At 39.9% G+C, this 13,390-nt stretch overlaps 1 protein-coding gene across 2 annotated transcripts in view; it reads right to left on the reverse strand.

The window, feature by feature from the left end:
• Window positions 1-13,390, reverse strand: part of FIG4 (FIG4 phosphoinositide 5-phosphatase) — a 100,712-nt gene that overhangs the window by 83,967 nt on the left and 3,355 nt on the right. The window contains exons 2-3 of one of the 2 annotated variants that reach the window (XM_037159019.2): window positions 7,202-7,300; window positions 5,817-5,940 (exon numbers count right to left, since the gene is read on the reverse strand). In XM_037159019.2, the coding sequence (XP_037014914.2) occupies window positions 5,817-5,940; window positions 7,202-7,300 (223 nt within the window). Of the gene's footprint in view, window positions 1-3,722; window positions 3,846-5,816; window positions 5,941-7,201; window positions 7,301-13,390 lie in introns of those variants that run through there. The other variant, XM_037159021.2, reaches the window with a different exon arrangement.

Genomic DNA, 13,390 nt, shown 5'->3' on the forward strand with positions numbered 1-13,390 from the left:
GTGTTCATTTATGCTCCTTTCCTTAGTTTAGAAATAAGCTAAAAATTCCCTTACTATAGCTAGACCTAGAAATGTGAAAGAAAAAAAGGTAATGACTATCTCATTAAAAGCAAGTTTGAAAGCAGTTATTCTTTTCCATGGATAAAACTTACAAAAGTGGGGCCCTGGCTGGTGTAGCTCAGTGGATTGAGCGCGGGCCTGCGAACCAGACAATCGCGGTTCGATCCCAGTCAGGGCACATACTGGGGTTGCAGGCAGGTTCCCTGCAGGCCAGTCCCCAGCAGGGGACGCATGAAAGGCAACCATACATTGATGTTTCTCTCCCTCTCTCCTTCCCTTCCCCTCTAAAGATAAATAAATAAATAAATAAATAAATAATTAAAAAAAAAACTTACAAAAGTGAGGCTCTAGGAAGCAGCATAAAAACACTCAAAAAGAGAATCTTATTGGGTATATTTGTTTAATTGATTTTTAGAGAGTGAGAAAGAGGAAAAAAAAAGGGAGACAGCAAGAGAGAGAGATAATCAATTTGTTGTTTCATTGATTGATGCATTCATTGGTTAATTCTTGCATGTGCCCTGACTAGGGATCCAACCTGTAACCCTGGTGTACAGGGATGATGCAATAACCAACTGAGCTACCCAGCCAGAGCCTCTAATTGGGCTTAGTATTAAATATTTCCTAAGATGCATGAGTTTCCCTCTTATTCTTACTATATAGTTATTTTTATACAAAATATTTATAAAAATCTTTTTCAACCTACATTCTATTGAATTTTAGTTTAATGTTTTTAGTTCTAGACTATATCATCCTACCTTCCCCTTTATAATTTAAATAAAGGAAAGTAAACATACTTCACAAAAGAGATACTTTTCTACCAGCACAAATGTCTTTGCATATTATAGATAAGATCATTTTTTTTCCTTTGACTACAATTTGGAAATGTCACTTTCTCTTTTAAAAGGTTCCTATCAAATATGTATCGCCAACATTTAAAAAGCTTCAGTTTGGCATAGACATCTGCCAAGAGTTGGCCTATTTACCACTTAACACACTGAAAAACAGAACAAGTTTTTTCATCATCATTCTATGGACTTCTGATCTCAGACCAATGCCATTGGGAACTTCCCAGGTGCCTTGATGAAAGTCATCCTGCAAAAGTAATTTCTGTCTCTCCAAGCAGAGAAAACTGTGTCATGTGAAACAACACCAAGCAAAAGGACCATGTGAGAGGATGGAGTAGGGTGGAGTTACTGTGGCTAGAGAGGATCCCACAAGCCCAACAACAAACACAAATGCAATATCCCACTTAGGAAGGTCATCAGGCCAGCTAGTCACTCCCTGGACAGACTATAGGGAGAAAGCACTCTGGAAGTATGAAAAACCTCCACAAGGTACCTCGGGCCTGTGCACAGCAGAGCCCTCTGGAACCAAAGTAATTCTCTAACACCAAATCTACTGCTCCGCAACTAGTCTGAGGCTCAGACTCGGTTGTTGTTTTTGTTGTTATCTTGGATCTGCAATTGATTTCTACGGGTATTCTTTTACAACTGAGCCGTCACTTAGTCTTCTACAACGACATTTATTCTGCCACTCCCCTTTAAGGAACCAGCAGCTTCAAAGAGTATCCTCTGACAGGTAACACAGGAAAAAAAGGACATAGACCTGAGGCTATGTATCAAATAGGGCTGGCTGGGTCACACAGCTAAGACTGCCAGCCACCAACTCCACTGATGTGCCCTAGGACCAGACAAAACAGCTTTGTGAAGGATGCTCATGACACCATCCAACCTTCCTGCTGGCCATCAAATAACAATGGAACAGGTCAGAAATGGGCCAGGTGTGTGCAGCCACAGATCAGTCCATGTCCTGGCACCAGTGATGATCCATGAGCTTTTAATATCAGCTCATAAAAGGACAAGTAAACAAACTGAAAGAAAAGGTTTAAAAACTTTACAGATTGAAGATGGCCACAGGATGTGAGTGCCTGATAAAGGAACTTGCCCCAAACATGGCACAGACTAGCTGGACGCTACTAAACTTGTGTGATGAGTCCAAGCAGCAGACGAGGTCTGTACAGGAAGAACATGTGCTGGTCTGTGACCTACTGGTGGGGAAAAAAATCTGGTCCTTTACTACAGATAATTGAGAAGCACTGCTCGAGGTTCTTATAGGTTATGAACTAAATTAACCATGATAACAACACAAAACATTCCAGCAAAAATAATATTCGCAAATGAAGAATGCTGAAAAAGTTAGTTAATAAAGAAAATATCTGAGCCATGGACTAGAAGACAACCATCCTGGTCATTTCACATGTATTATTTTGATAATCAGACTACATGTTCTTCAGAGATAAGCATTCTGTGTTAAGCTATTTTAATGTCTCAGACAGTACTAGACAAATCATAGACTTTTATTAGCTCCCTGTTTACTCTTCACAGACTCTAAGCTTCATGTGCATGGCTGAATGACAATACATAAAGTGCATTTCCGTAAAAATAATATGTGTATGCTTGGCTCATTAGTGTGTTATATTACTGGTAGGTCAGTCATTCAGTGACTCCATCATCCAGAAACAGTCTCAAACCCGTGAGGCCTCTTTCTGAGAAGCAGCTACCATAACAGCTAAGAATGTCACCTTTAAGAGAAACACGAAAACACCTTCAGCCCCCACTGAGAGTTTATTAACTAATATTTGTGTACAAAATAAATATCTGGTTACAAATTTGGTTATCAATTGATTAAAATAAAGCTTCTGGTTTTACAGGCTTAGTTATCAATAGGTTTAAAATGAGGCAAGTAACACTGCTAAAAGCAAACATTCCAAGAACAATTAAGAATGACCAAAGTACTGCCCTGGCTGGTGTGGCTCAGTGGATTGAGTGCTGGCCTGTGACCCAAAGGGTCACCGGTTTGATTCCCACTCTGGACACACGCTTGGGTTGTAGGCCAGGTCCCCAGTAAGGGCTGCACGAGAGGCAACCACACATTGATGTTTCTCTCCCTCTCTTTCTCCCTCCCTTCCCCTCTCTCTAAAAATAAAGAAATAAAATAATAAAAAAAGAATTACCAAAGGCTCATAAAAACAAAATAGCAAAGCAATCAAGGGGGCGTTTAACGTAAAGGCTCACTGCCAATACAGCTCCAGAATTCCCAAGGGCAGCTATTGATACTCAGTCCTCAAAGAAAGTTAAATTTTGAATAATAAACTCTGGCTAATGCATTCAATATTAGATATACCTTAAGAAAGTTCCCTTTAAAAAATGTTGTAATAAAGTATCAGTATTTAGAGGAATACGTTTAACCTATTAAGCCTACAGTATTTAAGACACATTTTTATTTCCATTTTTTCTTTAAAACATAAGCAATATGAAGTAAATTTTAACATGTGGAATTTATGGAGTTTAAACACATGAACTCACATGACACACATGTGCATGCACTCTCAAGCACTTATCTATGAAATGTATAAGTAAGCCCTAGCTGGCGTAGCTCAGTGGATTGAGCACAGGCTTGCGAACCAAAGAATCACGGTTTGATTCCCAGTCAGGGCACATGCCTGGGTTGCAGGCCAGTTCACAGCAAGCGACGCACGAGAGGCAACCACACATTGATATTTCTCACCCCCCTCTCCTTCCCTTCCCCTCTAAAGATAAATAAGTAAAATCTTTTAAAAAAGAAGACATTATTTAAAAAAATGAAAGAAATGTGTACGTAACCTCAAGTCACTCATCAAGAATCCTGCACAGCAGAAGGTGTAGCAAAGGGGCCAGAACCAAGGAGGCAAATCAGGCCGCCGGGCTTGATCTGCCCTTGCACCACCTCAGTCAAAAAAATGGACCTAGAAGGATAACATATGAAGAGCTCCAAGAGCACAATGAGAAAAACAAACCTAATATATGGCAGAATACAATCAAAGTATCAATAAATATCAAGTCACAAAATAGAAAGTGCTAATCAGAAAAACTAATATAGCAATTTAAAATACAGAGTGGAGAAAAAGTAGGTTTACAGTTGTTCATATGGAAAATGACACAATGATTAATAAGCAATAATGCAAGAATAAACTGTTTCCCGTACTTGCAACTATAAACATACTCTCACCCCACCTGGTATACAGCATAGTTCAGTTTATACTAGTTTCGTTAACATCTGTAGACACCAATCAGTCAATAATGCACACAGTCCAGTAAATTTAAGAAGCACAAAGATAATTTTTAAGTGTTAAAAAAATAGGTTCAAAATAAGGCTCTGCAAACAGAGAGGCTGAAATACAAGTGCCCTCTTCTTGGCTTCCAAGGCCGCAAGCAATCTTGGCCTCACCCAACTCACCAACATTCCAGGACGCACGGGCATGTTCACGCCTATGCCTCTGCTCTCATCCCTACTAGAATTCTCTTCCCCACATCCATCCAAATCTTGTTCCTCATCTGGGGTCCAGCCTGAGTCTCATCTTCTCCGGGAAGTCTTTCCTGGCCATCCCAGATTAAGTAAGCGGCCTCTTATGTAATATCCAACACCACTTTTACTCCACAGCTTGGCTCTTAATTATAATCCTGGAGTTATCTCATGTGCAATGGTTTTTGTCCCTCATCCCAGTCCAATCATCCTAAAACCCCCAGGGACAAATCCATGGTGTAGCAGTTTATAGACCCAGCACAATGAGGGACAATGTACACCAGAGACACTGCGGGGCACTCACAAATGCCCCACCAGCCACAGGGCAGACTTTTTACAGGCCAAACCCATACCTATATCTGTTCATGAATAATCAAAGTAAAGGAGTTATATGGTTTAAGGGAAGAGTTTAATATTTTTTATCCTCACCTAAGAACATTCTCATTGATTTTAGGGAAAGGGGAAGGGAGGGAGAGAAACACTGATGACCAAAAACAAAATAGCAAAGCAATCGATGGTTGCCTCTTGCATGAACCCTGACTGGGGACTGAACCCAAAACCCAATTATGCACCCTGACCAGGAATCAAACCCATGACCTTCCAGTCTATAGGATGACTCTCCAACCAACTGAGCCATCTGCACCAGGGCTTAAGGGAAAAGTTTAGGTAACAATTAAATGAAGAGGCTCAAACCAAAGCAGGACGGCATGTAAAAAGATCAATATCAAGTCTGGACTATGAAGCTGACGGAGGGTCCTGTTTCCTTGAAAACAACAGCACAGCTGTGGACTATTGTCCCCAGAAACCCCTTACTTGAAGCTCTGCCTCTGAACTGCAAATCGAGGCTGCTCCTCTGTGTCAAAGCGACTGAGATCATCCAGGCGAGAGGGGAATGTTTCCTCTCACTGATGTAATTTCAAAGAGCAAGTTTCGGATAGTCTGTGATTCTAGAGGACCAAGTTTCTCAGTGATTAAGAAGGCGGCCATCATTCAGAGAAGGGGTTATGACACTTTATGCTTCAGCAGGTCCTGGAGAGAAACTCCTGCTCATTTTATAGCTGGTTTTATCTGGGTCTATCTTTCCAGCTGACAAATGACAGGGCAGATGTGCACCGTTCACGCTCATTTCTACTTTTTCATTCCTCAACAAGCCAGACAGCAGACTCCTTAAAGGCCCAAAATGTTTCAGTATTATTTGTCCACATCCTGTATGAAACTGAGTACAGTGCTGAGCACACAGCAGATGCTATATAAAGGCTGTTTGATATATGATTGATGAATAATGAAGTGTTAAACAACCAATGCCACAGACGATGGATTATAACTATAAAGCTATATAAGCTTACAAACTCTTTATAAGTAATCTATGCAGATTTTTTAAAAAAGAGGTGGGAAGGGGGAGGTGCATTCCTTACCTACAATACCAAAAGCGGAGACAGCGCGGAACAAGCCAGAGGACCCCTTCTGCCCCGTCTTGGTTCTGTTTCCCAGATCCAAGCGGCCCAGCAGCTCCCTCACTTCTTGTGGAGTGTAGACATGCTGAAAATAAGCAGACTCGATCTGGAAGGTTGTGCTTACTTTTCAGATGGATTATTTATTCTTTACCCCTGAAAATTAAAAGTTGCCTACAAGCATCATTAGCTATTTCACAGAGAAGTATACAATAAAGGGCAAGACTAAGCTGCAATTTTAAAAAGCCAACAAATTCTTTAACATTAGTAATTAAGGGTAGTTATTGAATTGTGTTGCTATAATAAAAAACTGTATAAAAACCTTATTTTCTGAACCAGAGATTTAAGGGATCCAAGAAAATATTTCAAGAAATCTGTAAACCCCTTAAAATTATACGCCAAGTTCTGGTTATATGTGTATATGTGCATTTTTATAAGAAGGCCCATAGCTTTTCTTAGAAGCTGAAAGAGATTCGTGCTCAACTACTCTCGCTCCCAAATAAAACCAAGAATTATTACATTATATTAATAAAAACTCCCAGATTTGGGCAGTGGAAAAGACCACAAGACCCTGGAGTTCAGGAAATCACAAAATAGAATTTATCTAAAATTATTAAAACACAGAAAATAGTTTTGCTTAGTGAAAATGAGTTCCAAACTGTAGCTACTAATGTATTTGAAAAACCAGGAATCTACATGGATTCAAAAATATTCACAGACAGGAACAAAGGATACATAGGATAAGTTAAGTTCTTTCATTGGAAAGAGTCAAAATTAACTGTTCCATACACCATATTGTGTTTCTTCTTTAACTAACAGTCTCATGGCTTTGTGCCACCTGAATTAAGTCTCATATTCCTGCCTGTGGATAACATAACATTAGGATAAGAACAGCTTCACATTTTTCTAGTGCATAGTAAGCCATCAGAAGAGGCCCTGCAGGGGATCTGTAGCAGCAGAATAAAGTATGCAGTACGGAAGTCCTCTCTGACTTCAAGTACCTTCATATTAAACCACAGTAATAAACAAACTCTTTGGTAGATGCAATATTAAAAGTTAATTGAGTTATTAAAGTGTCACCCCTTTAAGAGAATACATTCTTATCCAAAGAGTTTGCTTTGTAGAGCAAAAAATGAGGAACAAAGTGCAATTCTAGCATACTACTTGACACCAGTAATTTCTGGAAACCACATTAGAGATCCAAATTCTAGCCAATCATGAAAATTAACAGTAATTTTTATATGCATAATTAAAAATTATATAACACTAGAAGGTCTAAGAATATTTTATATCCTTTAAACAAGTACAAAGTTTCTGTTTGCATTCAGTTTTGCAAGATACTTACTTACCCTATCATCAATTATGACCAAATCCTTTGGCTCTGTTCTATCAATTTTCAAAACACGATATTTTGTTTCTGCATGATTGCTCCCAACTAGAAAGTATCTCTATAAATAAAAAAAAATGTCATTAGTTTTTTAAGGCATTCTACTTTGCACACAGTTAATAACCATATCAGTTTTTGAAATTAAATACATGAATAAAGTGAAGTTACTTTTTAAAAGGAATATCGCTGTTAAATGACTGGCAGATTAAAGAAAGGCTGGTTCAAAAGGTCAGTTTTAACACTGAAACATCCACAGTGGTATGAGATCAATGTGGTATCTAAAACATACACAGTGACCGGGGCAGATGGACTTAATCACATTACATGGAGACAAACCTAACTGATGGGAGACTGCTGTTTAACACTTTGCCAGGAAGGATCAGCTCTGGTAAGAATTACAAAGCTCAGTTGGAAGCAACCTAGGTGCCCGACAGTAAATGAATGGATCAGAAAATTGTGGTACATATACATAATGGAATTCTATGCAGCAGAGAGAAAGAAGGAGCTACTACCCTTTGCAACAACATGGATGGAACTGGAAAGCATTATGCTGAGTGAAACAGGCCAGGTGTTGCAAGACAAATACCATATGATTTCACCTTTAACAGGAACCTAAACAACAAAACAAACAAGCAAGAAAAATATAACCAAAGATACTGAAATAGAGAACAAGGGGGCAGTGACCAGAGGGGAGAAGGAAGGGAATTTAAGGGAGAAGTGGGGAGGGATTTGGAGTAACAAATATGAAGGACGCAGGGAAGAGAGCTGGGGGGGTGGAGATGGGAGGGAAGTGGGGAGCATGGGGCGGGGGGGGGGCTGGGATGGGAGAAATAGACAAAAAACTGTACTTGAAAAATAACTAAATAAAATAAATAAATAAATAAGTAAAAAAAAAAGAATTACAAAGCTCAGTGTATAATTAGGAATCCTGAGACAATTATCACTGTTAAAATATTTATATTTTATCAAGTAAATCTTTACAAATTTTCTCTAGATAACTCAAAATGACTTCAAGATAGCAACTATAAAAATCCACCCCAAATGCCTATAAAAGATTAAAATGAGTGTACTTTCCTAAATGGCTTTTTATAGATAAGCTACCAGAAACAATTAATAGTCTTTCTTTTCTTAAACCCTTTCTTGGAGCATTTTACCTGAATACATTAATCTTCTTCTATGAATACTGAGATCAAAATAAATAATAGAACTGTAGAAAAACAGTTTATATTTAAATGAGAATGCATTTAAGAAACCCTAAACAAGATGAATAATTTTAAAATTTCATTTGAGAAAATAAATAAGCCTCCAATAGCAAAAATTAATTCTTTAAAGATATTTTGCTTCAAAAATGTCCTTTGAAATACGGCACATCTCCAACACCGCGAACATCGAGAAGACACTGCTGCAATCAACTGGTATCTATCTCGCCACCTCACCAGTCAGATGAGAGTGTGATACACAAATCAATTAAATGACATTCTCCAAATGAATGACCCACTGAAGTGCGCAGACCATGGCAATTCAGAGCAAGGAAGATGAATGTGGGTCACTAGAGATGCAGAGCCTGCCAGTGACGTCAGGACCTGAACTGAGCCTCAAAGGATGGGTAAGACTTTTAAAAGTAAGACTTTACTGTGTATCAGAATACGAGCACTTGGTTTTATTGTTTTAAAACTAAGTCTGTAGAAATAAATGGGTTTTTACTTATTAAGTGTATATCTGTTTATGAAGGTCTGATCTAGACTTCCAGGTTATAAAGAACAAAACTATGTTAAAAGATGCTGGCTTAGCCTATCTCGAGAGGAAGACTAACCAAAGGACTGAATCAGTTCTTCATCTCCTAGGGAGGTAGAGTCTGGATGACAATATCAATTTTAATGAGGTGAGAAGAAAACAATTATAATAAAACCCAGTAAACTACACTGAGACACCCTGCTCACATCAAATGACCAGGACTCGATGCACTGGGGGAGCAGCTACAAGAGCAGGGAGACAGAGAGGGAGGAGGTCAAAGATTCTCAGCTGGCCTCCGAATTCCTTCCCAGAGACCCTACCCACCACCGAGAGGAGAGTGGTAAACAATGTAGTAAAATTAACTTCAGAAGAATGGTTTGTAAACTGCCCATTTGTTATCAGAAAAGAGGGCCACCTCCTTGAGGACTTCGGGAAAAACTGTCCCTGGGAGAGGAAATAGCAAGTGCCAAAGACATGAAAGGGGAAGAAGCTTCCTGCTTCTCCCCCTTCATGAGAAGAATAAGATTAAGTGACAAAATGCTCACAAAACACCGAACTAAACAGAGCCGAAAAGAAACAAGGCACTCGATGAGTGTCAGTTCCTTGTCTCTCCTTCATTTGTAAGGCATCAGACGATTCCACTGTATTGGAGGAAAGGACAAAAAACAAACAAACAGGCAAACAAACAAAGAGGAAAGAAAAGTACCCCAGAGGAATAAAAGCATAATGCAGAACCAGAATGGAACCGGAAAATGGAAGCATGTACAAATCTATTAACAAGCAGTCTTTGTCCTCAGAGGAGAAGAACATGCAAATCAACAACCAGTGGTCTATAATTGAGGTATAAACTGGGCAACACGGAAGCAGCACAATTTATTTGAGGAAAGTCAGAGCAAGCTATCCAGAGGGGCTGGCACTGTTCTGATGTTGAGTTTGGACTTGAAGGACCTCTAAACAGGACCTGCTGTACTGAGCCAAAATAGGACAAGTGATTACCCACCCTCTCCACCTGCAGCAATCCTCTCATCACCTGCCCAGCACAGCAATTTTATTTCTCTCTAAATTTAGCTCTTACTTCTGAAGGCCTTGTCTAAACGTACTTGGGGCATGTCTGCATGCTTCACCTAATTATAAGCAGCTTAGGAGCCTGGGGCTAACACCCTGACCTCTGCGGTGTTTAACTTTGTCCTGGTAGCACAATCTGGTTCCACGGGCACTGGGTGAAAGTTAGGTGACAGGACGACCGCTTACCACAGACCAATCATTTCATGTGCTGGGTAGCTTTCTGCATTTACACTACCCACCCTCTCTGTGCAAGCACACAGAAAAGCAGCCCTTTTGAGTCAGCCACTCAGTAAGGAGGCCCATCACAGCTTTCAGGGAGGTAAAATCCCAAATGGAATTCCTAGACTCTTAACAGATAGATCCTAGGAAACCAAAAGATGAATTGCAGGAGGACTATGATTTGGCAGTTTGTAATAAAAGGGCAGATTTAATTCCTGAGAGCCTAGTGGGCAAATTCATTACTGGTTTTGGGGCAGACACACGGGAGGGCAGGTGTACAGCTCCCGTACCCACACCCCTCCAGGAAGGCCTCCAAGAAGCCCAGGAGCCAAAGCAGATCTGAGCAGAAAGAAAGAATCAGGAAGCGGTCTAACTACATTTTCTCTCTTCGAAAGTGGTGTACAAATCCTAAAAATGTCTGTGCAGAGAAGAGTGACCTCTTGTGGAGCCAGCTATGTGGGAAACAAAGCCACAGTCCTCGGCTGGCCTGCCCTGGGCAGCGTCTCTCTGGTGCACTGCCCTCCTGTGGGCAGTTGGCCATCGACGTTCGTTCACACCGATGTTTAAAAAGTGTTAAGTTTTCCAGAAAGGCCTCATTTCTACCTGGTTTTATCTCCTTCCTGTTAAATATATCAACTCTATAACTATGTGTATCCTCAGAGTTTGTTACAGTTAGTATTTTGCTTCAAAATGGATTTTGGCATTTGGGAACCTAAAACTTGCCCTGGAATGTCTTTTCCTTAAATTCTTCTCCACTGCTGATTTTTTTTCTAATTTTTTATTTTGAAAATTTCTGAAACCTACAGTAAGATGACTAGAAATATACAACAAAACCCCACATACCCTTCACTTGGACTGTTAACATTTTGCAACATTTGTTTACTAACTCCCTCCCTCGAGACAAGCTTTTCTCTTCTGAACTATTTCAAAACAAGTTACAGGTGTCATAACACATTACCCCTAAAAACCTCAACTGTATTTCCTAAAAACAAGGATATCCACATAATAATAATATCACCAATACAATATTACCTACATACAATCCATATTCAAATTTCCCCACGTGAATATCCAGAATCCAATTACAGATCATGCACAAGGCCCCCTCTCTTTGTCTTTCATGACCTCAACTTGTTCAAGGAGCTCACGTTTTTTTACACTAGTTTTCCTGGGTTTCTATCGACATCATTGATTTGACTATTTATTAGTGAATGTCTTGTATGTGCCAGGCACGGGTTTAGATACCTGAGGGAAAAGATACATTGAAGATAGATTTTGGAGATACTACTTGCTAGTGGATTAAATAAAAAAAAGGACCACCTGCCCCAATTACTTTCGTGCGAGTAACTTGCTAGATGGTGGTACAGCTTACTGATGCAGGGATGACTGCAGAAGAAACAAGTTTGAGGGTAAACCAAGAGTTCTGTTTACAATGTGCCCAGAGAGATCAGATGGGAACTTTGTATGAACCTGGTGCTGAAAGGACGGATCTCAGCAGGTGGTATCAGCACATTTGGCATTTAAAGTCACGGACTGGCTTTTGCGGACTAGGGAGAGTGAAAGTGGAGGCAGAGCCCCAAAACTAAGCTGAGGAAATGCATTTTTTGGGTATGGAAAGGAATCAGTTGAGAAAACAAAAAGGAAGGACCAGTGAGTAGGAAAAACTGAGACACTGTAGAGGCTTCAGAGCAAAGGGAGGAGATCATTTGGAAAAGGAGGGAGCAGTGACATTCACACCAAAAGCAGCTGAGGAGCCCAGGGAGATGGAGAGAGAGACGTGCCCAAAGGATCGGCAATAAGAACTTGCGAGTGGCCTGTCTCTGGGCAGCTCAGTGAGGAAGGTGGAGGCAAAATCCATGAGGGAGCTGCGTGAAAAGCAAATGGACAGTCTTCGGGGTAAAGACGGAAGAGTGAACACCTCTGTCCCTCCAAACACTGCGTGAAAACTATGAAGTTTTTTGTTTGTTTTTTTAAACACAAGCCCAAAGGGCCATATGAAGAGTGAGGGAAACAGCAGCAAAAAATAGAAGAAAAATTTTAAATCATTTAAAAAATCATTCAAAACTGAAAACCATACCTAAGGTGGCAGTGAGGAAGTCAAGAAGCAATCCAATTTACACCACAGAAAGGTGTGGAAATTTGTGGCATCTCTTATCTCTGGAGATAGAAATATAAAATCTCAGAAAACTAAAGATAAAAAAGATAGCACCAGCTTCTAAAGAGGCTAAAAAAACGGCTTCAAACTAAAGATCAAGATAGAATAACATCAGAAATTCTCAACAGCAACACTGGAAGGTGGGAGACAGGGACATAATACTTTCAAAATTGTGAGCGACAATTACTTTCAATCTTTAATGTAAATTAAATTTATCAATCAAACATGAGGATAAGATAAGGACATTTTCACGCATGCATGGGCTCAAAAATATTACTGTCCACGAACCCTTCCTCATGAAGCAACTGGAAAAGGTGCTCCACCAACACAAGGGCAAAACTCAAAAAAGAGAAAAACACGGCATCCTGAAAAATAAGGACACCATCATGAGAGGCCATAACACGGCAGTAAGAATTAGGGGTTGTAGAAAGAAGGAAAGGTCATCTCAAGTACTAGCAGTCTGAACTTCAAATAGTGAAGGTGGACAGGGAGGTAAACAAAATGCCCAAAAGCAGCAGAGAAGGAAAGAGAGCAGTAGTTGAAGGGTCCAGGATTCCCATCAGTCGGGCCTGTCTCAGCTGGACGGCCTGAATGCGTTCATATCTGAGGGAGCAGATGACTTCCCTCTGCTGGGGACACATTTGTGTGTGTGCTTGTTGATATGTTGGGGGAGAAGTTTCAGGAGCTGGGGTGAAGAATTATATACCAAAACAAACTATATTAAAATTCCCTTTAAGACAGAAAGTGATCAGAGCTTCCAAAAGCTAAGCATCAATGTTCAAGGAAACACTTAAAGTTTTAGTATGTAACTTTAACAGTGGTGACTTAGTATAAGATGAACGTGTTTCTAAAATATATACATGAACTCCAAAGGGAATACAATAGGTAACCCATTTAAGAGGAAACTCAGTATCTACTTACACTATTATCTCCTTTTAGATTGACAGGCTAATTAATCACTCAATTTTTATCTGAGGG

The sequence above is a fragment of the Artibeus jamaicensis genome, unplaced genomic scaffold, assembly GCF_021234435.1.
Source record: "Artibeus jamaicensis isolate MK-2021 breed Jamaican fruit bat unplaced genomic scaffold, CSHL_Jam_final contig_387, whole genome shotgun sequence".
Taxonomy (NCBI): Eukaryota; Metazoa; Chordata; class Mammalia; order Chiroptera; family Phyllostomidae; genus Artibeus; species Artibeus jamaicensis.